At 43.6% G+C, this 25221-nt stretch overlaps 1 protein-coding gene across 1 annotated transcript in view; it reads left to right on the top strand.

Annotated features, from left to right (window-relative positions):
• Positions 1–25221, top strand: part of RTEL1 (regulator of telomere elongation helicase 1) — a gene marked incomplete at its 5' end in the record, with an annotated part of 273291 nt that overhangs the window by 145010 nt on the left and 103060 nt on the right. The window contains 2 exon segments of the mRNA XM_077460418.1: positions 1773–1895; positions 1986–2099. Coding sequence (XP_077316544.1) covers positions 1773–1895; positions 1986–2099 — 237 coding nt within the window.

Genomic DNA, 25221 nt, shown 5'->3' with positions numbered 1-25221 from the left:
ACAATTCTCAGGGCAAGGTGCAAAAGGGCATCCAGCTAATGTATTACTGGTGCAAAGTTTTGACCATGCTACCAGCAATGGGGACAAATTGGCAAGCTATCATCTCTTCCAGAAACAGCATTTGGGTGGATACTTGGTGGAATTAGAAATGTTGTACCTAGCGGCAATTTTTTAAAATCACGTTTATTTAAAGTGGATGTAAACCCTAACATATACCCAGTGAAGTGAACAGCCTCAGATGATACACAGAGATGAAACAAATCTCCCTACATTAGCTTTACATGTATATCTGCTGTCTTCAGCTTTATATACTGTTTAGAAAGTGCACATCCCATTAGAATTGTCACTTCCTGGTTTACCTGTAGGAGGGGATCATTGCTAGACACTGAGACAGCTAATTGGAGGAAAGGCACACAGCCACACATGCAGAGGTTGCCTGTATATAGTTTTGTAGTCTTCTAACCTATTTATTACAACCTCACCGACACACACTTCAGGCTCCTGTCTCTGAGAGCTTGTGAAAAGTTATCAGGCTGATAACAGAGGAACTGAGCAGGACAAAGCTAGGAGACAGGGCTTTGAAGAGAGATTAAAAAAAAAAAAACTCTGCAGATATATGTGCCCAGCTCAAATTTCATGAATCGGGTTTACATCCACTTTAACCTAGCTGACACCAGCATGCAGTTCTCATTGTTCTGTCATGGCCTACAAGAAAGAAATGTCTGATAGATTTAAGATGTGAGAATTGTAGTATTTATTGTTTATATTAATCTTGCCTGTGCCCAAGAGATCAGTGATATGAGAAGATGAAAGCTACACCTACCTTTGCAAATTTACTGTACAAAGCAGTAAGTACACTGTATTGTACCTCTGTCCCTCTTTTTCTATAAAAGCCCCCACTCTTCTGGGAAGGCTTTCTACTTCTTATAAAGATTGAGTGTTTTTGTATTTCTCCCTGTGTGGAAATCTTCTTTTCCATTCAGAAGAACGTTTGAGATCTGGTAATGATGTTGAATGAGAAGACCTGGGTCGCAATTTGCACTTCAGCTCATCCCAAAGGTGTTCCGTAGAGTTGAGGTCAAGACTTTGAGTAGAACAGTCAAGTTCCTCAACACCAAACTCCTCAAACCATGTCTTTATGGAGTGGGCTTAGTGTACCAGAGCACAGTTATATTGGAACATCAGAGCGCCTTCTCCAAATTGGTGCTGCAGCATTTACAGTACTATTCACTGAGCCACACCCCCAATGTCAATCATTTGATGGTGTGATGGCCAGGTATTTACTAATATTTGACCATAGTATAGTGCAGCTATTCCCAACCAGGGTTCCATGGAACCCTGGGATTCCTCTAGGGGTTCCTTGCACAGTGAACAATGTCTGCCTCTTAGCTGAGTGACCACTGACACCAAGGATCTGGCAGGTACCAGCACTCATTGATGGCAGTATAGTCAAACCATTCTCAACCAGTGTTCCATGGAGCCCTAGGGTTCCTCCAGACATTGCTAGATGTTCCTTGAGCAATAAGAAATTTCTGCTTTTCAGTTGAGTAACCACTGACACCAATAATCTTTTTAGCTGTCTGTAATAAGCAGCATTCTTCCTAATGACCCTCAGATTATGGACAATGGATGAGAGATATAGTAATTATTAGCAGGGGTTCCCTGAGACCAGAAAGTTATTTCTTCCATGTGTTAAAAAGGTTGAGAAAGGCTGGTATAGTGTATATTATAGAATGATAAACCTCTTCTCTTTTTTTTTTTTTTGTTTACAGGCTTTTACCAGTTCATCCGGCCTCATCACAAGAAAGAATTTCATTTGGCCTGTGAAAAATTTACCGGAAAAGGGTGCGGATACAAACCGGAGCACAGTATACCACGGGAAGTGAGAGAGAAAGGTAAACAATTCAACATCAGAACTGATTTCTCTAGTTGCCTAAATCGGCCTTATTTATTTACATTGCTATTGTGGCTGACTTTGTTTTCAGCAGAGCCTTCTACCACGGCACACAGCCAGGGCATTTCCAAGCTAACGATTTCTGAGGGTTCTGAGCATCACCTGAATCAAGGTGGAGGCCACATGAGCTCCGAGTCCTTAAAAGGTAGGAATTAAGCTGAAAAAATTGTCCACTCAAATTCCTGCGAGAGATGCATGCAGCGGGCAAGCTTTAGGCCCTTTTCACACTGCCGTGACTTGAAAGTTGTTTGATTTTGCCGTGAGTTCAAGGAATGCCTGTGTAAGCTTGAGGTCTGTGAACCTCAACTTGCATCAAAGTTGGACAAAAGTAGTACAGGGACTACTTTGAAGTCGGTGTAACTTGAAGTCGCACAAATTTGAATGGTACTCATTGGAAATCATGGGGTATGACTTGTCATGTGACACTTGCAGTCCCAAGTTGCACGACAAGTCACACAAGTGTGAAAGGGGCCTTAGTTGACCAGGATAGACATTTCAAGAAATTCTGAGGGTTTTTAGGGCTATCAAACTCAGCCCTGATTTCATCTGTGTTTTAAAGTAGCTCTAAACCTGATCTTTATCCAGTTGCCTACATTGGTTACAAACGTCCATAAAACCCTCTCCTGTACACTGGAAGAGTCTTTTCTTATCTCCTTCTGTTCAGCTAATGTGCACAGCCTGTGGAATCCTATGACAGAGCTAGTCAGAGGTCTTCCTCTGCCAGACAATCTCAGTGAGAATTTACTGTAACATTTTAAGCCAAAACAGACAAGGAACACAGTAGCCATCTTATCTCCTGCATACCATCAGACAGGTTTGTCAGAGAGCTGCAGCTGACAGAGGAAAGTTTTTATTGTGTGCTCAAGCAGTTAACTCTTAATTAACCAGGAGGTTTTGTTTTGTTTTGTTTTATATTTTTTTACTAATTAACCCTTTTGTTTCAATCTGTATAATCACTATTTAACAGTTTCATCTTCTGTTCCATGTTTCTATTTTAAACTATTTGCTGGAAAAAAATTTTTTTATAAAGCACATATATACATTTTTATTTTAAAGGATTTAATGTTAAAAATACGTGGTTTAGGGTATATCTCTGTTTTGTTTTGTTAAAGAGGAAGTAAACCCTGATGGGTTTACTTCCTCTTTGATTCCCTGCAAAGGTAAAGCATGATGTCCATTATATGTCACTTACCTGACACAGGAGCCAGCGAAGTCACCGCTGTCCCCTGTAGTTCCGAGCGTCCATCTTCTTGGTGGGTCTCGCTGCACCCGGCGCTGTGATTCGCCGGAGCAGCGATGACGTCACTCCCGCGCATGCGCACGGGAGCCGACACTCGCGGCATATCGCCGCAATCTGCGGCTTGCCCAGTGCGCCTCCGCGCCGACATCTATGGTGCATGCGCCGTAGACAGCAGTGGCTGCCTTCAGGTAAATATCTCCTAAACCGTATAGGTGTAAGAGATATTTCTTGGACCTACAGGTAAGCCTTAATCTAGGCTTACCTGTAGGTCAAAGTGGTTTGTAAGGGTTTACAACCACTTTAAGAACTATAAATTACTGATGCATTATGAGAAATATGAAATGTATGCAAATAAGTATTTCTTTTGTAAATAACGTTGACATGCTTTCTACCCAAAATGTTATTTTAATGTTGCCGTAAATGGCACAAGCAGCAGCATAAAATTTATGTTTTCCTCCCATTCTTGGTACTTGTGCTCAAAAAATGTTACTTATCAAACTTGAAAAAGTTTATATTTTTTCCAGATTTTTACTCTTTATTTGCAAAAAAAAAATTTAAAAATTAAAAAATTCTTAGAGGACTTCAGGGTCGCGAGAAATCAGTGTTTGCCCCCCCCCCCCCAAATGATATATGTATCAATTCTTTATCATAAGTAATTACAAAGTTATAGACTCATGAACAGACATATAGCAGTAATGTGAAGTCTGGTCCATAGGGGTAAACAGGTGTGAGAGCCAAACTGGGTATAGGCTGGCAAAGGTAAAGAGCCTCTCTTCCTCATATTTTATTCTTATAAGCTGAAGCATGAGGTGTTATCAGATAGCACCATTTTCTAGTTCTGGCTGGAACAGATACCTTCTACAGTGCATCACCCTCTAATGCAGGGGACTCCAAACTGTCTAAACAAAGGGCCAGTTTACTGTCCTTCAGACTTCATGGGGAATGGACTGTGACCAGTGGGAGTAGAAAATGCCCAAGCATCAGTGGAAGTAAACAAAGCCCCATCATTGGTTTTAGTGGAAGGAGTAGTGCCCTATTGACAGTTGATATCAGTGGGAGGAATAATGCCCCAAGGTCCGGATAGAGGAAAGCAAAGGGCCACAGTTTGGAGACCACTGCGCTAATGTCTATAGCCATCTACTGCCATCGGTTGATGAGGTATTAAAGCACATCTAAACCTAAAACCAAAAATTTAAAATATTGAATTTTACCAATCCTTAGATTTGGTGGCTGCTTTATTCTTTTTCCTTTTCCTCCCGACCCCGCTTGTAGCACACCACCTTTTTTTTTTTTTTTTGTTTGTTTTTTTTTTTTTGGCTGTCTAGCCAGCGTCTGAGGAGAAACCCATGGTTGTCGCCCTAGACTGCTTTTCTACTTTGACAGACAGCGTATCTTCTCTCTCCATTCTTGATGGCAATAGGGTTTTACAGCATTACCTACAGGTGTGGGACACTAGGCAGAAAACATAGCGCCATCTATGGGCAGTCCTAGCTGGTATGAACCCCCTCTCTGCTATAGGCAAGCTCGTTTTTTTTCTACCCAGTGTTTCAGGAGTGAGGACCTAGTTTGCTGCTGGGACCTGTGGTTTCATAGCTTTTTTTTTTTTTTTTTTTTGTTTTCTCCCATTTTTCTCATTTTCTGAATTTCTTTCCCGGTGGAGACTTTCAGTCAACAACCAGGCTGAGCGACAGGCAGGATGATATAGATCCAGTGGTCATCCCAGACTGGGCAACAAGTGCATGCAGACCTTTAGCTCCACGCAGGGTCAGCTGTGATGAGCCCAGCGAGCCCGGGGGGGCAGAGCAGAGCCGAGTCCTGCATTCTGTGTGAATGGACACAGATACAGGACCTGGGAGCGCGCCTGCACGGGTGTCTATCAAGAAGAGCGCTTTCAGACGTGAACACTCGATGCGGGGAGGAGCCAGGAGCACCGCTGATCGACCCCAGAAGAGGTAGATCGGGCCCAGTCTGTGCAAAACTGCACAGTGGAGGTAAGTATAACATGTTTGACCCTAGAGAATAAAATGGCGGTTGTTGCAACACAGTATTTGCACAGCAATATTTGGAAAAGCATTTTTGTTGGGGGGGGACTGGGATTGTTTCATGAATTTGAAAAGAAATAAAGTTCGCCTGATTTCATATATTTTTTTTTTTTTTAATTATGTGAAAGATGATGTACAAAGAGTAAATAGATACCTAACATTTCACGCTTTAAAATTGCGCACACTCGTGGAATGGCGCCAAACTTCGGTACTTAAAAATCTCCATAGGCGATGCTTTAAATTTATTTTTTACAGGTTACCTGTTTAGAGTTAGAGGAGGTCTTGCGCTAATGTGAGGTATCACCGAAAACATGTGGTTTAAATGCCGTTTACATATGCGGGCGTGATGTAAGTATGCGCTCACTTGTGCGTGTAGGGAAGGGGTCATTTCAAATTTATTTATTTTTACACTTTCCCTTAATTTATTTAAATTTTTTTATCATTTTTATCGTATTTAAAGGAATGTAAACATCCCTTGTATTAGAAATATTGCACTACCGGTCCTCTTTACAGAGAGATGTGGGGTCTATAAGACCCCACATCTCTCCTCTAGGATGAAAAGCCTGAGATAAAAAAAAAATAAAAAAAACTATCTCAGCTAGAGCTGCACGATTTTGCCCAAAATGTGAATCACACTTTTTTGCTTAGAATAAAAGATCACAATTCTCTCAAGATTCATCAACTTGTTCCTTGTCTGCTTCATCCGTTACCTGACCCCCCCCCCCAATTGGCATTCAGCAAAACCCATCTCTACCATCATGTGCTCCGATGAAGACCAGCTAGTGCTTAGACCCCCGCACCTCAGGTGAGCCAGGTCCATCCGCCATGGGGATCTGCTTGTATAATAAAATTTGATTATTTGTGAACCCCTCTACTGCTACAGCCACTGGCCCTCAAGTGTGACCCCCCCCCCAGACCCTGACATTTTGCCTTTAGTTCCCCTTTAAGTTCATATAATTTGATCAGTCGGCATTGATAATCTGAGCAAAATTTGATTCATGGGAAGTGTCAATTTTACTTAAGCATTCATCTTAAGATTTCCAGGAATTCCTGGCTAAGCAGACATGAGTCACATTCCGCAGGCTAAATAATTATACAGTGGGGTATGGTTGACACAGAGCAAACTTTAATAGGAGTTTCTTTTGAAAGATTTTCATGATAAGCTTGTTCTGTGTTTTGTTTGGTTAGGTTCGAAGAAACATTCTGCTTTCCCGTAACATGTGCTCTTAGGGTTACCAGCTAAATACTTAATTGTTTAGCTGAGTTTTATTTGTATTACAGAAAGGATCCATCAGAGGCTTAAAGGATCTTTTGATTTGGCTTTCCGATCACCTGCTTTTTTCCGAGAATTGGTCTCTTATAATCACTTTCCCGTTTTCGGTTTCAGTTTCCAAAAACTGGCTAAGCGTCTTTTGTGTTTGCAACACACTGATATTTGAGACATTTGTTTTTATTATATTAAGTTATATTATCCGTGGATGGTAATGTTTAAAACAAATTGTGATAGAGCTGCACGATTCTGGATAAAATGAGAATCGCGATTTTTATTTTTTTTGCTTAGAATAAAGATCACGATTCTGAAGAACTTTTTTTATTTTTGAAAGATTTATAACCCCTGAACAGTAGGTTATCAAACAAGATGGCAATACAATAAGGCCCAATACTCTGCTTCAATCAAATGTAAAGAAATGTAATGAAAAATAATGTAAGTTGTAAATATTTCTTCATAGTTAAATTGTTATATTGGGGTCTTTTTTTTTTTTTGCCTATGGATGTTTTGTCGGCGGTCCTGGAAATGTTCACTGCCAGGGTGGAGGTGGCGTGTGGGGGCACAAGGGGGGTAAGAAACGTCCCACCCCACCCCCCATCCTCTGGGGAAAGCTCTGATTCAGACTCTGGCCCCTCAGTGACTGATGGCCCTTGTTCTGACGTGTCAGAGGGTGCAGACCGGGACCGTTCGGACAGTGAGGATGATTCCGTGTCCGGGTCAGTGCAGGAGAAGGCGCTAGTTGAAGCACTTATCACCGCTGTGCGGGATACCCTGAAAATACAGGATGCAAAAGGATCTTCTGCTGAGGTTTTGGTTCTCTTTGGGTCCTGTAAACGGACACGTACACCTAAGGTTTTTCCACATTTGACTTCTTTCGATAAGTTTATCTACAAGGAATGGGGAAGCCCGCAACGGGCCTTTTCAGTCCCAAGAAGAATGCCAGTGCGTTACCCCTTTGAGGAGAGCCTGCTTAAAAAATGGATGGCTCCTCAAGTTGTTGACTCCCCCCCCCCCCCCCCAAAAATGGATGGCTTCTCCAGTTGTTGACTCCCCCCCACCCCCCCCCCCCCGGGTATCCAGATTGAATAAAGTAACCACGATTCCGGTAGAAGGGATTCCTGCATTCAAGGACCCTACCGTCAGGAGAGCCGTGGCAGTGGCCTGGTCCATGTTTACGGTAGTGGAGTCAGCATTACGACCTGTACTGGCCACGGTCCTGTCAAGTCATGCTTTATTGTCATTCTACTACACGTAAGAACATATAGTAGAACGAAATGTCGTATCTCACAGAGCCACCGTGCTACAAATTAAACATAATTATAAATATAAAAAGAATAAAAATGCCAATAAAAAACCTATACACATATGTGAACTACGTAACCATACATATACTATATGTTTCCAAAAGTCTTTGTAGCAGCAAGTGTTTATAAAAGTGTCTAGTGCATATTCAAGATTTAAAAGGAGAGGACGTGAGACCTTCCTGGTCACAATTTATAGGTGGTAGAAGAGGTTTCAAAGAGGATTGGAGTTGAGGACTCTCACAGCCTGGGGGAAAAAACTGTTAAGCAGTCTAACAGTCCTGGTTTTGATATTCCAGTACCGTCTACCTGATGGCAAGAGCTGAAAGAGACTGTGGGAGGGATGAGTAGGATCCCTCACAATACTGGTAGCTTTGCTGGAGCATCACGTATGGAAAATGTCCAGGGTGGAGGGGAGAGACGCCAATAATCTTTTCAGCCGTCTTGCGGACAACAGAATTGCAGTTTCCATACCAGACAACGATGCAGCTGGTCAGCACGCTTTCAATGGTTCCCCTATAGAATGTAGTAAGCATGGGTGGAAGGGAGACTTGCTTTTTTAAGGTGGCAGAGAAAATATAGGCGCTGTTGTGCCTTCTTGGTTAGTGACATGATGTTAGTTGTCCAGGTAAGATCCTCTGAGATGTGTACTCCCAGGAATTTAATACTGCTTACTCTCTCCACAGTCAAGCTGTTGATGGTCAATGGGAAGTCATCAACAGAATTTCTCTTGGAAATCCAATACAACCTCCTTTGTTTTGTTTACATTAAGGAACAGGTTCTTTGTACTACACCATGTAACCAGTTGTTCCACTTCCTCTTTGTAGAGCGTTTCATCATTGTTGCTGATGAGACCTTCCACAGTTGTGTCATCCGCAAACTCGATGATGTGGTTGGAGCTGAACTTGGCGTTACAGTCGTGGGTCAGCAGTGTGAAGAGCAGCGGGCTGAGCACCCATCCCTGTGGGGCACTTATGCTCAGTGTGGTAGTGCTCGACGTGCTGCAGCCAACACAAACTGACTGAGGTCCTCTGGTTAAGAAGTCCAGGATCCAATTACAGAAGGGCAGGCTGAGGCCCAGCGTATTCAATTTAGTGATACGTTTCTGAGGAATTATTGTGTTAAGTTCTGAGTTAAAGTCAATGAACAGCATTCTAACATAAGGGTCTTTCTGTTCTAAGGGGGGTAAGGGCCAAGTGAAGAGTAAAAGATACTGCATCGTCCGTGGAACGGTTTGAACGGTATGCAAACTGATATGGGTCCAGCATGTTTGAAAGACTGGACTTCATGTGATGCATGACTAACCTCTCAAAGCACTTCAACATTTTTGGAGTTAGTGCTATGGGGCTATAGTCATTCAAACAGGACACATATGTCTTCTTTGGCACTAGAATTATGATGGTGGATTTAAGAAACATAGGGACAACCACCTGGCTCGACAAAATGTTATCTGTAAGGACATCTGTCAGCTGTACAGCACAGTCTCTCAGCACACGTCCAGGTATGTCATCAGGGCCAGTAGCCTTCTGTCGGTTGATCCTGAACAGTGTCTTCCTTACATTGGCTGGAAAAAAGCAGAGCGCCTGGTCATTTTGGGATATGAGTAGTTTTTGTGAAGGTGTTTGGTTCTGCATCTCAAACCGTGCATAAAAATGGTTGAGTGCATTGGCCTGTGGCAGGGGCTTGTAGTTAGTGATGGTCTGAATGGCTTGCCACAGGGCCAGTCTTTGCTGTCCCTAAAGAGTTTATTATTTTTTTGTTTAGCATATTGTTGTTTTTTGCCTTCTTGATGCCATGAGACAGATTGGCTCTTGCTGTTTTATCTCCTGATCTGAATATCTCATCTCTGGTCTTTAGCAGTCCATGAACCTCTGCTGTCACCCATGGCTTCTGGTTGGCACGTGTGGTGATAATCTTGGTGACTGTCACATTATCTATGCACTTTTTGATGTAAGTCTGTATGATTGTTGTAAGTGGCTGCCTCTTTAAACATGTTCCAATCTGTGTGCTGAAAGCAGTCTTGCAGTACTGGGGTAGCATTGCCTGGCCATACTGTGATTTCTTTTGAACCGGTTTTTCAAGTGTAAGCAACGGTTTGTATGCTGGAACATAACAGGGATGTGATCCGAATACCGAGGCGGGGTTCAGCCTTGTATGCATTTTTCTTGTATAAACAAAATCCAATATGTTGTTTCCCCTTGCTTCACATGTTGATAGAACTTCATCAAACTGTCTTTAAGTTTGCATGGTTGAAGTCAACAGCAATAATGAAAAAGCCATCAGGGGTGTTTGTTTGATGTTCGCTGATAGAACTGTAGAGTTCGTGAAGCGCATCATTAGCGTTTACACGCGGGGAAATGTAAACCGCGACAATAACAATGGCTGTGAACTCACTCAGCAGATAGAATGGTCAACACTTCACAAACATAAACTATACCAGGGATGAGCAGTGTTTTGTTACCACTAGGGCTGAAACAACTAATCCAGGGATCTGCAATTACCAGACCTCCAGCTGTTGCAAAACTACAAGTCCCATCATGCCTCTGCCTCTGGTGTCATGCTTGTGGCTGTCAGTCTTGCTATGCCTCATGGGACCTGTAGTTCTGCAACAGCTGAGGTCCACTAATTGCATATCCCTGAATTAATCGACAACTAATAGATTATGAAATTAATCGATTACCATTTTCATAATCGATTAATCGGCCAGTAACATAATGAGGTTAAAAAAGAGACCTTTATAGTGCAAAAAGAGCAAATAATCGCTATTGTAAATGTTACTTTCACCATTCTACAATAAAAAAATGAACCCCTTACAGTAGTGATTATCTGCTTTTTTTCTACTATAAAGGGCTATTTTTAGTTTTTTTTTTTTTTTAACCCCATTATGTTACTAAACAATTTAGACTTGGTTCATATCTATGTGTTAGTGCTTTTTGCAGAAATGCACTACAGTTCATTTTCATGGTTTCCTATGGGACACATTCACATCTGAAAGGGTCGGGGACTTAATGCAAAATGGTGCTTTATTGGATCAATATACTTCAATGGAGAAGCTGCAGAAAGGCATGTAATGCATTTTTGCAGCAATTTGTGTTTTTCAATCTGCTCAAAAAAAAAAATCAAAAATGCAAATTGCAGTAAAATCACGCGCGCAAAAATCAAAACGCACAGCAAAAAGCACTGCAGAAACAGATCAAAAGCAAACTGCATAGGTGTGTACCGAGCCTTATGCTGGCCACGGGGATCAATTTTCAGGTGAGAATATTCAGACGAAAAATCTTTGTACATTCGCTGAATGAAAGAATTTTGTTTGAAATTTTCACTTTCACATTTTGTTTTTAAAATGAATGTAATTTCTAAACGAAAACCACATGCATTGTCTAAAAATTCCTTTGACTAAGAAGTTTTCTATTTCCAAATGTTCCTGTCACTGTGGTTGAAAATGAACATCAATTTGACCCACCTTTTTTTTTTTTTTTTCTTTTTTTTTTTTTTTTTTAAGGTGATTAATCGAAACAATAATCGGCCTAACTAATCGATTATGAAAATTATCGTTAGTTGCAGCCCTAGTTACCACCACAGCATTGTTACACCATTTTTTGTATACACACACAGACCACCACCACGAGTCTTACCGGACAGTGATGAATCTCTAGCTGCTCGTGAGTGGAGTGAGCAGCAGCTGGACTTTCTGTGTGTCCGTGTGTGGCCAAGTCCGTTCGGTAGAAAGTCTGCCGGACTATCCGCCGGATTGTTTGCCGGACTAAGTACGCCGGACAATTTGCTTGTGTGTACGCGGCATAAGAAGCAGCAAGCAATCTTTTCAAGACACTGGAAATGGAAACAGACGCCACTCTAAGGGCAGTATTAAAATGTTACTTTAATAGAAGCTGAAAATTTGGTACTCACAAAGTACACTAGCAGCAAGCGTATAAGCATAGACTGCCAGGTCTCCATGGGCTGGATCCACTGAAGGAGCTGGATGATAGCGGTGTCCGATGGAGCAAGCTGAAGCATTTTCTGCTGACACTCGGTCGGTGGAACGCACGTCAACAACCAGAAGAATGACGTCACTTCTGGGTACTAGGGCGGATAGGCAACGCGTTTGCGGAGCTACGCTCCTTCCACAGGCCTTCAGCTTGCTCCACTGGACACCACTGTCTCTGGCAGTCTCTGCTTATATTCTTATTGTAGTGTACTTTTGTGAGTACCAAATTTTCAGCTTCTATTAAAGTACCATTTTAATACTGCACTTAGAATGGCGCCTCTGTTTCCATTTCCAGTATCTCTATCTGCTTGGTAGCAGGTTAGCCCGTGTAGCTGAATAGAGGAATCCGGGATGTTGTTATTTAGCCATGTTTCACTGAAGATAAACGCACAACAATCTCTTGTCTCATGCTGTCTAGACCGACTGAGTTGAATTAAGTCCAGTTTATTTTCCAGCGAGTGAACATTATAGAGCTTAAGTGTTGGAAGAGCCAGCCTTGTGGGTTTAGCTCTTATACCTCCACGCTTACCGCGTTTCCATCTCCCCTTACACCGATTGCGTCGCTGCCTTGTGTGGTCAGCATCAGTAGGCGAAACTGCGGTCTCGGGGTCAGGTTTCAGTAAACAGAGGCCTCGTAGCTTCTTGAAAGCCGCTGGTGAAAGTTAATGTTTGTGTATATGGCCGATATCCAAAAGACTTTGGCAATCGTCTTTATTTTTTAAAGTAGTTTTCAGATGACTTTGTGATAGGTATTTGAAGACAAAGGGACAACATTAAAAGACATAAAAACTCTGTCTTTTGGACCCGGAGTAGCCGATGCGTCTAATAGCGCCACCATCTGTAGCTGGAGGTGATGCACACACTGCAGAGACACAGACTGAACTGTGAGGCATGTAGCTGGATGTGACGCACACTGCAGAGACTCAGACACTTACTGAGTGGGCAAAGCTATTGCACAGAGAGTTGTAGAAGCAACGGTCTTCCCCAGTCTGCATAGAACTAGCAAGTATGTCTGTGATGCGGCCCTGGATACAGTCCCCCTTGCTCTCTAGAGCATTGGTATCGGCAGTGGTGCTATGGCGCCTGATTTGGCTGAAATGCTGGTCTGCGGACCAAGCATCTAAAAAAGCTTTGGAGGATTTACCCTTCCTTGGTGAGAGGCTATTTGGAGCATCGCTGGACAACATCATTAAGCATGTTACAGGTGGGATGAGTACATTACTCCCACAGTCCAGGAAGGGTAATGAGCCACGCCGTAGGCAAGGGCCCTCCTTTTCCACGTAGAAACTGCTCTTTTGCTTGCCTGGGACGACAGGTAAGCCCTCCCAATCCGATAAGGCCTCTGCTGATGGACAAAAGCGTCCCTGGTTCTGCAAGGCCAATAAGCCTGCGAGCAAAAATGCTACAGCATGAAGGTTTGCCACCACCCGACACTCGGGTAGGGGGTCGTCTTTGGGAGTTTGCAGTTCGGTGGACCTCAGTGCTGTCCGACCAATGGGTCTGTGAACTGGTTTCATCAGGCTACAAGATAGTTTCTGACTTGTCCACTGAACAGATTTTTTTTTTCCCTCCAGCATACCTTTACTCCCGACTCGCTGGGATGCCCTGTTGGGGACGGTAAAGGACCTGCTCCTATGCAGGCTGATAGTGCTTGTTCCAAAGCTGGAAAGGTTTCAGGGATTCTACTCCAATCTGTTTGTAGTCCCCAAAAAGGAAGGGGTATGTCCAATCCTGGACTTAAAAGCCCTCAACTGCTTTGTGAAAGTGCAAAAGTTCAGGGTGGAATCAGTTCACTCAGTGGTCGCTACAGTCCATCAGGGGGGCTTCCTGGTGTCTCTGGATATCCGGGATGCTTACTTGCATATACCCATATGCCTCAGGCATCAGAGGTTTCTGCAATTTGCAGTTGGGAAGAGCACTACCAATTCGTGGCTCTCCCTATTGGCCAGGCATCAGCACCCCGAGTTTTTACCAAGGGGTTGGCTCCAATTCTGGCGCTGTTGAGGCAACGTGGGATCGCAATGTGGCGATCGCCATGCAAACTCAACATGAGTTTGGTTGGGTGCTGAACCTAAAGAAGTCGGTGTTGGTGCTGACTCAGTGCCTGGAGTACCTGGGCTTACAGCTGGACTCCATGGAAGCGAGAGTGTTTCTCCCTTCAGCCAAGCCGCAGACTCTCCGAGCCACGGTGAAGTTGTTGATGAACCGCAGCTGGTCGCCTCTGCGTTTCTGCTTGCGAGTTCTGGGTCTCATGGTAGCCTCCTTCCAGGTGGTACCGTATGCCCAATTTCACACACGGGTCTGGCAGAGGGAGATGCTGTCCAAATGGGACAAATCTCCGTTATCTCTGGATTGTCAGATTCGGGTGAACCAGCTAGTCAGGGACTCTCTTCTCTGGGGGCTGAGGTCCCAGCCCTTCGATCCGGGAGATCGTTTCTTCCTCCTTATTGGACGGTGATCACAATGGACGACAGCCTGACCGGCTGGGGTGGAGTGCTGTGGGTACAGTCGACCCAGGGCCTCTGGTCACAGGAGGAATCCCAGTTACCATTCAATGTGCTCGAACTTCCGGCCACCAGGCTTTGTCTCTCCACATTGTCAATGAGGCTACAAGGGCATCCGATCAGGATCCAGTCAGACAACGCCACGCCGGTGGCATATGTCAATAATCAAGGAGGAACAAGGAGCTTGGCCGCAGCACAAAGAGGTCGCTCACATCCTTCGGTGGGCAGAGTGACATGTGCCGGCCCTGTTGGCCATATACATCCCGGGAGTAGAAAACCAGCAGGCGGACTACCTAAGTCGCCAGATGCTGGACCCAGGAGAATGGTCATTGCACCCGGAGGTGTTCAGGCTTCTTTGCCTGTGGTGGGGCACACCAGACGTGGATCTCTTGGCTTCTCTGCTCAATCGAAAGGTGCGGAGGTTTGTGTCCAGGGCAAGAGACCCCTGGTCTGTTTTTTGGTGGGATTTTTAGAGGTGCCAAGCAAGGAAGTTAAATTATAGTACTCCATAATGTAAAAATTTAACAGTTTATTACATATGTAATAAATTCTAATAAACTACTGTATGTAATAAACTCTTTATTTTTACATTTTGGAGTACTGTAATTTAACTTCCTTGCTTGGCACCACTAAAAATCCCACCAAAAAAAACTCCCCTTGTCTACAGATGGAATAAGGGTGTCTGCATGCAGTGTCGTGTGTAGTGTGTACACAGGGTGGGCTTCTGCCCGCTCACCAATCCTGATTGATACCAAGGCTCAAGGGAATAGGATGTCCCAGAACAGGCTCTTGAAGAATCTGCAACCAGTGATGGGTGCCTGGCCATGCACCTGGCGACGCTGGGATTCTGCTGTAACTGTAGCGATGAGGATGAGAGTGACCCCAGACAGTCGCTCGGCCAACAGGGAGCTGGCAATGGTGGATCTGCTCGCTGGAGACTCTCCGTGGCGCCTGCTCGCATTTCTCAGTTGCTGCCGGGTCCCTGCTCTCACCTGAAGGCCGTGGTCCCAAGAGACTTCTTCCCGGCTATTTCTTTCCCCCCCTCAGCATTCTTCTCTCTCTCTCAGCTGTGCTGTAGCCAAGTGTACAAGCCACTCACCAGCGAATGGGATATATAGGGAAAAAAGGGTGGGGGGGGGGGGGGCTTGTGGCGAAAAGGGAGGAGGAGGGACGAGTGTTTTTTTTTATTTATTAAGGTGAAAAAACTTCTGTCACTGACCGGCCCCCAGCCCCTGCCGGAGACGCGCACTTCCCCTCTCCCCGTTGTCTCAGCTCTTGATTGGATAGATTGATAGTAGCGCAGCCATTGGCTCTCGCTGCTGTCAATCAAATCCAATGAAGTTGGCTCTGCGGGGGCAGGGCCGAGGCCAGAATTCGCTGTCTATGGACGCCGAATGCTGGACTCGGGAGCACGCCCGCAAGGTAACCCCCCCCCCCCCCCCCCCCCCCCGGAAGAGTGGTTATACGATGCGGAGAGACGCTACCAGTGCCGCCGGGGGGAGCCCCAGAAGTCGAGGATCGGGTCACTCTGTGCAAAACTGCACAGTAGAGGTAAGTATGACATGAAAAAAATAAAAAAACAAACAATCTTACAATCACTTTAAGAATGAACGCATGTACATACAATGCCTTGCAAAAGTATTCACCCCCTTTGGCATTGTTGCCTCAACCTGGAATTAACATGGATTGTTTGAGGATTTGCATAATTTAATTTACAGAACATGCCCACAACTTTGAAGATTTTTATTTTTTTTAGTTGTGAAGCAAACAAATAGGACAAAATAACAGAAAAAAGTAAATGTGCATAAATATTCACCCCCCCCCCCCCCCCCCCAAGTCAGTACTTTGTAGAGCCCCCTTTTGCGGCTATCGCAGCTCCAAGTCTCTTTGGATAAGTCTCTATGAGTTGCCACATCTTAGGCCGCGTACACACGGGCGGACTGTCTGCCCAACTAAGTCCGTCAGACAATCCGACAGACAGTCCGTCCTACTTTTGAATGAACGGACTTGACCACACACGATGAACAGACAGTCCGCTGAAAGCTTGCGCGATGACGTGTACAGCACGTACTACGGGACTAGAAATACGACGTCCAATACACAGCAATGCAACCTTCGGCCGTGTAAATCCTTTCTGAGCATGCGCCATACTTAGTCCGTCCAACTAGCCTACTCACGAGCGGACTGTCCGCTGAAACCAAAGTTGGACGGACAATATTACGGAAATTCCAAAATACTTAGTCCTCCAGACTGTCCGCTGAAGCCCACACACGAGCGGACTGTCCGCTGAAACACGTTTCAGCGGACTAAGTTGGACAGACAGTCCACCCGTGTGTATGCGGCCTTACCACTGGGATTTTTGCCCATTCCCCCTTGTAAAACTGTTCCAGCTCCTTCAGGTTGGATGTTTTGCGCTTGTGAACAGAAATCTTTAAGTCTGACCACAGATTTTCAATTGGATCGAGATCTGGGCTTTGACTAGGCCATTCCAACACATTTACATGTTTCTCCTTAAACCACTCAAGTGTTGCTTTAGCAGTGTGTTTGAGGTCATTGTCCTGCTGGAAGGTGAACCTCCGCCCTACCCTCAAATCACATACAGAGTGGTACAGGTTTTGCTCAAGAATATCCCTGTATTTAGCACCATCCATCTTTCCCTCAACTCTGATCAGTTTCCCAGTCCCGACTGCTGAAAAACATCCCCACAGCATGATGCTGCCACCACCATGTTTCACAGTGGGGATGGTGTTCTTTGGGTGATGTGATGTGTTGGGTTTGCGCCAGACATAGCGTTCTCTTTGGCCAAAAAGTTAAATTTTAGTCTCATCAGACCAGAGCACCTTCCTCCATACATTTTGGGAGTCTTCCAGATGCCTTTTCGTAAACTTAAAACGTGCTGTTTAGTTTTTTGCTGAAAGTAATGTCTTTCTTCTGGCCACTCTACCATAAAGCCCAACTCTATGGAGCGTACGGCTTCTCATCCTATGTACAGATACTCCAGTCTCTGCTGTGGAACTCTGCAGCTCCTCCAGGGTTACCTTAGGTCTCTGTGCCGCCTCTCTGATTAATGCCCTCCTTGCCCAGTCCATGAGTTTTGGTGTGCGGTCGTCTCTTGGTAGGTTTGCTTTTGTGCCATAATCTTTCCATTTTTAGTTATAATAGATTTGATGGTGCTCCTAGGGATCATCAAAAATCGGGATATTTTCTTATAACCTAACCTTGACTTGTACTTCTCAACAACATTGTCCCTTCCTTGTTTGGAGAGTTCCTTGGTCTTCATGGCTGTGTTTGGTTAGTGGTGCCTCTTGCTTAGGTGTTGCAGCCTCTGGGGCCTTTTAGAAAGGTGTGTGTATGTAATGACAGATCACGTGACACTTAGATTGCACACAGGTGGTCACTAATTATGTGACTTCTGAAGGTAATTGGTTGTACCAGAGCTTTTTATGGGCTTCATAACAAAGGGGGTCATATACGCACATGCCAATTATCAGTTTTTTTTTTTTTTTTCTGAAAAATATAATTTTTTTAATCTATTTTTCTAATTTTACTTCACTAACTTAGACTATCGTGTTCTGATCCATCACATATAATTCAGATTAAAAAACATTGAACTAAAGGCTGTAATGTAACAAAATGGGTAAAAAGCCGGGTGGGTGAATACTTTTGTAAGGCACTGTATATGGCAGAAACTTTCGTATGTCCGCAAATAGCAATCCGTTCCAACTAGGGCCTCTTTGTAAGCTGAAAGGCGCTGTCATGATTGTCCAGAGCGGTTTGTGTTCCCTTTTTTAAATAAATATTTAAGCGAACTGGCTGCTGTGTGCTGGCTTTCCTTGTTTTACTTTAACATGCTTTACCCGAAGACCCCATTCACACCTGAGCGTTTTTTAGCTTGAAGCCTGAAGAAGGGGAAAAAAATCTATTATTCTCAATGGAGATGGTTCACATCTCCACGCCATGTCGCCTGAAGCTCAAACAAGTTCTGGACCCTTTTTTGTCGCTTGAATTAAGCAGATTTGGGGGTTTTTCTTCTTTTAACATTGGTGACCTTTTGCCCTGCACCAAATCGTGGTAAAAACACTGTAAAAACGCCGCAAAATCGCGGTAAATTCGTACGATTTTCTGCTTGAAAACGCTATGCTCAGGTGTGAATGCAGCATTTAACTAAATGTGTAGGATTTACCATTCTGGCAAATACATTCTCTTTACAGGAAAAAAAAACGCCAGGGCCGGCGTAAGTAAACAATGCTGGGGGCTCGTCAGCAAAGCATCAGATTTTTTTTTTTTTTTTTTTTTTTAAAGCCTGGAGGAGAGATGTGAAGTCTATAAGACCTATATAAGACTCCACATCTCTCCTCCAGGCTGAAAAGCATCAGAAAGAGGACCAATCACACACCATTCCTATTACAAGGGATGTTTACTTTTCTTTTAATAGGAATACAAGGGATCAAAATGTATTTATTTTTATTTTTAAAGGGAAAGTGTAAAAATAAAATAAATGATTAAAAAAAAATGTAAGCGCCCCCATCACCACAAGCTTGCACGCAGAAGCAAAGGCATACGTAGGTTGCAACGTTCAAACCACGAACCACCACAAACGTTAGAGCGAGAGCAACAATTCTATCACAGGACCTCCTCTGTAACTCTAAACATGTAACCTGTAAAAAAAAAAAAAAAAAAGGCACCGCCTATGGAAATTTTTAAGTACTGAAGTTTGGCGCCATACCACAAGTGTGCACAATTTTAAAGCGTGACATGAGGTATCTTTTTACGTGGCATTAGATCTTTCACTTTATACAAAAAAAATTGGGCTAACTTTACTGTTTTATTTTTTTTGTTTTTTTGTTTTTTATTCATGAAAGTGTTTTTTTGTTTTTTGTTTTTTTCCCCCCGGAAAAAATCGCGCTTCAAAAAATGCTGCGCACATACCGTGTGACAAAAAAAATGACCACCATTTCATTTTATAGAGTCTCTGCTAAAAAAAATATATATATATATATATATATATATATATATATATATATATATATATATATATATATATATATAATGTTTGGGGGTTCTGAGTCATTTTCTAGCAAAAAAATTATGATTTTTACATGTAGGGTAGGAGAGGAGTGCTCACCCGGTGGGTAAGCGGTTAACGTTCTCCTCCCCGCCCAATATATGGGTACAGTATGCATGTCACAGCCGGTTAAGATGTCAAAATATTAAATGATCTGTTTTTTTTTTTTTTTTGCTAAGCACTGTGACTTGACGGGAATCCCTATTCAAAAGCATCTGCAGATGTCAGTTAACGTTACGACTTATTTACATTGCAGTGGTAACTGCACATATTTGGGCAAAAGATAAATATACACTGAGGTTGAAGCATCAGGTCTTTAACAATGTCCTCTTTAGCCAGTAAAATACTCATAGGGACTTCCTTTTAAAGGAAATATGTTGTGTTTTTGCATGTATTTCCCAGTTATAGCGGAATTGAACCAAAAATGTAATATATTGTATCTTACCAGTCCTTAAAGTGTTGCTAACGCTAAAAATGTTTTTTTATTTTTATTTTTTTACCTTTTAATGCGTTTCTTGCATTCAGGTAAAAAAAAATGTATTGTTCGCTATCCTCCCCCTTCTCTGTGTGAAGGAGAAGAGGGGGGAGAAGAGGTCCAGCGCTGTTCACGGCCACATCTTTTCTCCCCTCCCTTTCACTCCACTCAGGGACTCGAACAGTTGCAGGAGCCAGTGGCTCCTGCTGCTGATAATCAAAGGCAGTAAGGAGGAAGTGGGGACGGGGCTAAGTCCCGCTATTTGTGTCTGTGGGGCTCTGCTCCATAGACTCACAGCTTGGGAGTGGGTATTCACCTTGTGCCTCGATGGCAAACGGCTTTCTATGGGGACACACGAAGGAGGACCCAGGAAGAGGTAGATCGGATGCCGCTCTGTGCAATACCAATTGCACAGAGCAGGTGAGTATAACATGTTTATTTTCTTTTAAAAAAAAAATGACTTTAAAGGCTGGGTTCACACTATTGCGAATTAGATGTGTTCCCCCGCATCGACAAGAACAATGTCGGAGTTCCTGTCTCCTCATTTTCTCAGATCAAAACGTTCCCAGAGATCCAGTGAAAAGAAGTCTCTTTCTAGCTTTGGATCATCTCTTGTCTCAAAGAGTGATATCGGTGGTCCCCTTGGTAGAGCAAGGATTAGGGTTTTATTCAAACCTTTTTTTACAGTTCCAAAACCGTACGGGGATGTCAGACCCATTTTAGATCTCAAAGATCTCAACCGGTTTTGAATATCCGTTCTTTTTGTATGGAGTCAATCCGATCAGTAGTCTCCATCCTACAAGGGGTAGAACTTATGTCGTCAATCGACATCATCAAAGATGCTTTTTTCCATGTGCCGTTTTTCCCCACTCACCAAAAATGTCAACACTTCAAGGTAGAAAATCTTCATTTTCAGTTTGTAGCTCTGCCTTTCGGTCTAGCTACTCCACCTCTAGTGTTTACAAACGTCATGGCTCCTCCAGGGTAAGGGCTCAAGGTATAACAATACTAGCCTACTTAGATCTTCTCTTCATCAATTTGGTAGCCCGCTTAATCCAAACATTTTGGTCAGCTAACTGGAATACCTAGGTTGGATTCTCAACCTAGAGAAATCCTCCTTAAATCCATCAAGGAGATTGCAGTACTTGGGGCTGATCATTGATAGAGCTCAGAAGAGGGTGTATTTGGTGGCTTATTTCGAGGTCATTCCTTCCTGCAGTTTCATTTAAGACAAGTCAACTGGGAACAAGAAGGCCCAAGCTCTGGTCTTCCCAATGCGTTTATCCCCCAATGTGCGTCAGAGCCCCAATTGGTGGTTGATATCCAAGAATCTTCAAAAAGAGAAACTTTCTACCAGTTACCTGGAAGGTGGTAACAACAGATGCCAGCCTTCTGGGCTGAGGAGCAGTCCTGGAAGAAGCATCTGTCCAAAGGAAATGGTCTAAATCAGAGATGACCTTGTTCATCAATATTCTAGAGATTCGGGCAGTACGCCTTTTGTTTCTGTGGAAGAAAGGCCACTACATTTTCTTGATGTGGTGAGAGCGGTCAATGACTATTGAAAGTGACTGCTCAGATTCGTAAACAGATGTTTTTTTGTTTGTGTTGCCAGATGGTCCTAATAGAGGACAGGCAGCATTGACATCTACTATTTCTAAATGGATTTGTCAAGTGATTGTTTAAAGAGTTAAAATTCCTCCTTTTCATATTAAAGCACACTCCACCAGGGCTGTTGGTGCTTCTTGGGCAGTGCACCACCAGGTTTCCATGGCTTAATTCTGCGAGGCCACAACTTGGTCTTCAGTCCATACATGTACCAGATTCTATCAAGTAGATGTAAAAGGCATGAGGACATTGCCCTTGGGCGCAGTGTACTGCAGGTTATAGCATGAGTCCTCTAGTCTCTTGGTGCCCTACTTTGCTGTGTCTCCCTCCCTTCAGTTGGCATTGCTATGGGAACATCCTACATAGTAACTACTATGGCTCTGTGTCCTGTGATGTACGATATGAAAATAGGATTTTTATAACCGCTTACCTGTAAAATCTTTTTTTTTTTTTTTTTAAGTACACCACAGGACAAAGAGGTCCCTCCCTTCTTTTTATACACGTGTATTGCTTTGCTACAAAACTGAGGTACTGACAGTAGTGGGAGTGCACTTTTTAATTTAAGGCGTGCCAGTGTCCATCACCTGAAGGTGGCCTATAACCCACATAGTAATTACTATGGTTCTGTGTCCCGTGATGTACTTCAAAGAAAAGGATTTCACAGGTAATCTGTTATAAAAATCCTATTTTTTTTACAACAATCTATTAAAATATACAAACATTTTAAAATGGGCACATTATCTTGCCTCTTAAATATTCTGCTCTAGAAAGACCACAGATGAAGTGACCTCTGGACATAGACCATTGTCAACTTTAACAAATGCCATGACATCACTCATAGGCTCCCATGTCCCAGGCATTGTTGACACTCCCTCCTCTCCCCTACAGCTGCCATTCACTAATGATCATGTGAGTGGAACAGACTAAAAATAGGTAAGTATAAACTTTTTATATATATATATATATATATATATATATATATATATAAACAAGATAGGTATTTGGGCGGGGGTCCATCAACACAGGTGCTTAATACTATGTTTTAACATAGATATGATTAGCAAGAGAGATTAGATTACACAAGTTACTGATTAACTCAGAAAAGGAACCACCTCCTCTTAAAGTGTCTTATCTCCTTTCATGCCTTAAAGGAGAAGTACAGCCAAAGCTAGTTTGGCTGTACTTCTCCTGTGGATCAGTTCTGCACTCCTGTGACCTGTTTTCAGCAGGCAGTAGGCTAAATCCCGCTGTCGGCTGACATCACAGAGCCGGTCCAGGCCGGGGCAAGATCGCAACAATGAAGTCAGTATCTGCCCCACATACCTGGACCGGCACACGGCTCAGCCTCTCGGCGAGCTATCAAGAGCCTAAACTGGCCGCTTCGGCCCCCTCCACAGCTCACCACTCCAGTAAGCATGGGCGGGGGGGGGGCAGAGCAGAAAGCCGGTGACTGAAGTCACCAGCTCACTGCTCAGAGAGCGCCGAGAACCGAGCAATCAGTGGTGTTTGATCGCTCGGTTCTCAGTTTTAGAACCGACCGGGGACAGATGCAGCACCGATTCACCTAAGTATGTTTCCAAAAAAAAAACTAAATCCCACACTTCTCTTTTAATGCATTCTCTGCATTAAGGTAAAAAAAACAAAAACACAATGCCCTTTCCCCCCCCCCCACCAAAGCCCTAAACACATACCAGAGTCCTCGCACAATCCAGCGCTGTCTCTTGTGCAGCAGTGCTGCTTTGTCTTCCTCTTCTCAGACACACAAGGAGGAGTGGGCGCCATTGGCTCCTGCTGCCATCAGTCAAATCCTATGAGCATGGGGCGGGGCTGAGCTGCACTGTGAACGCACACAGCCTGGCTCAGGAGCATTCCCAAATGGGTGCCCTCTGAGCGTATGTCACTTGGAGAAGGAGTGGACAGCACCCGTGGAGGACTCCAGAAGAAAAGGTAAGAGACCACTCTGTGCAATACCACTGCACAGAGCAGGCGAGTATACCATGTTTAATCTATATAATAATTTTTTTAAATAAGGTTTACAACCACTATAAAGCATAGATAGTTGTATGCTGGCTTGCACAGAGTTTTATGGAGACACCCGCTATTAAAGCGGAGTTCCACTCACATTTTGTACCCCTCACCATCCTGCACTAATGTGTCCAGTTGTAATGAATTGGCATTTTTTATTTATTTTTTTGTGTGCGGATTACTTACGTTATTGTAGAAAATGTATTTTTCTACTCCCTCCTTTGCGGTCACTGCCCCTCGCCTCGTTTTCGGCTTTGCATTGTCTCCTGGGATATGTGTGTTATTAATCCCAGGAGGCAATAGGCATCGCAGAGTCCTAGCAACGCGCTATTTGTATAGCCGTTGCTATAGAAATCAGACCTCTACTGCTCGTGCTGTGCATGAGCGAGATTGACAGGTGCGTGCTGGGTAGCCAGCATGCACGGAACACAGGAAGAGATGCTATCCGTCTTCAAATGCCCACACAGGAGATGGTCAGGGTCTGCTTGGAATTTATAAAGTAAGGAAACACTGCTGCAAAAATGCTAAACGGACATTTATATACAGAATAACTTTAATAGATTACAAGAAGAATGAGTAGTAAAGTGGTATTTTTATCTAAAACTTAAAATTTTGGCCAGAACACAGCTTTAAAGTGGAAAGTCCCAGGAGTCTCCAGGAGCACTTGCCATAATGTCTAGGCATTCGCAGCATACTGGCACGTTATTGTTAACTTACCTCCCAGTTTGGCCTCCCTCCAGCAATGACCGGTCCATACCTCCAGCTGGTGCTTTGTTGTGGGGGGTCCATTGTTGCTGGGGGAAAGGTATTTATTGTGTGGGGAATCTGTTGTTGCGGGGCCCTTTGTTTCTGGGGTGGCGTTTATTGTGCTCTGGGGTGGCGTTTATTGTGCTCTGGGGTGGAGTCTATTGTTGCTGGGGTGGGGACTATTGTTGCTCATTGCAAGGTGTCTGTTTTATTATCTTGTTTTCATTACAAATTTCATAGAAATTACTGAGCAGCACAAAATACTTGGTTCTGTATTCTTTAAACAGTGTTCTACTTGGAGGCGGGCAGGTGCTTGAACCAAGGGATGGTGCTCAAAGACAGGTAGGGGGCGGAGACTAAGGGTAACTCGGAAGGGTGGAGTTCCTGTACTTATTCCCTGAAAAAAAAAAAGCCCCGAGTATACCCCAAAGTCTCCAGCAGGGTTGTCCCGATACCAGTACTTGTATTGGTATCGAGCATTTGCATGAGTACTTGTACTCGGTGGTAATGGAAGTGACGTTCCATGTCTCTCTGAGGTTGAACATCCCAACGCCCATCTTGATACACCCTTCACTCGGCTGCAGTAAGCCATCAGTGGACATCTTGTTACATATTAACAAGAAAAAAAGCTGCGCTTACTTATATATATATATAATATATATATAAACCCCTATTAGTATAAAATGAAAAAACAATCCAATATTGATAATGAAAAATAAAGTCCAAAAATAAATAAAAAGTGAATGGAAGCTGTAATTAAACAAACACCACCAACGCGTGATCCTCTACCACATAAATTGCACGCTTACCAGAGGCAAGCTTAAATGAAGCCTGTATGTATCCAAACACCAACTCGATAATAGTGCTTCCACAGACCACCTGGATAATATTCATGCAGTGGGAGACGTTTTCAGATTCAATTCGCTGGCATCACCCTTCCTTATATAAACGTCAATGATGGACCAGAGATGGTAACAACCGAACGGAGTGCACCTCCGTCATAAA

Source organism: Lithobates pipiens, unplaced genomic scaffold, assembly GCF_037356315.1.
Source record: "Lithobates pipiens isolate NorthernLeopardFrog02 unplaced genomic scaffold, aLitPip1_a1.2 Scaffold_28, whole genome shotgun sequence".
NCBI lineage: Eukaryota > Metazoa > Chordata > Amphibia > Anura > Ranidae > Lithobates > Lithobates pipiens.
The sequence above is the reverse complement of the archived record's forward strand: the minus strand, read 5'-3'. Positions and strand labels throughout refer to the sequence as shown.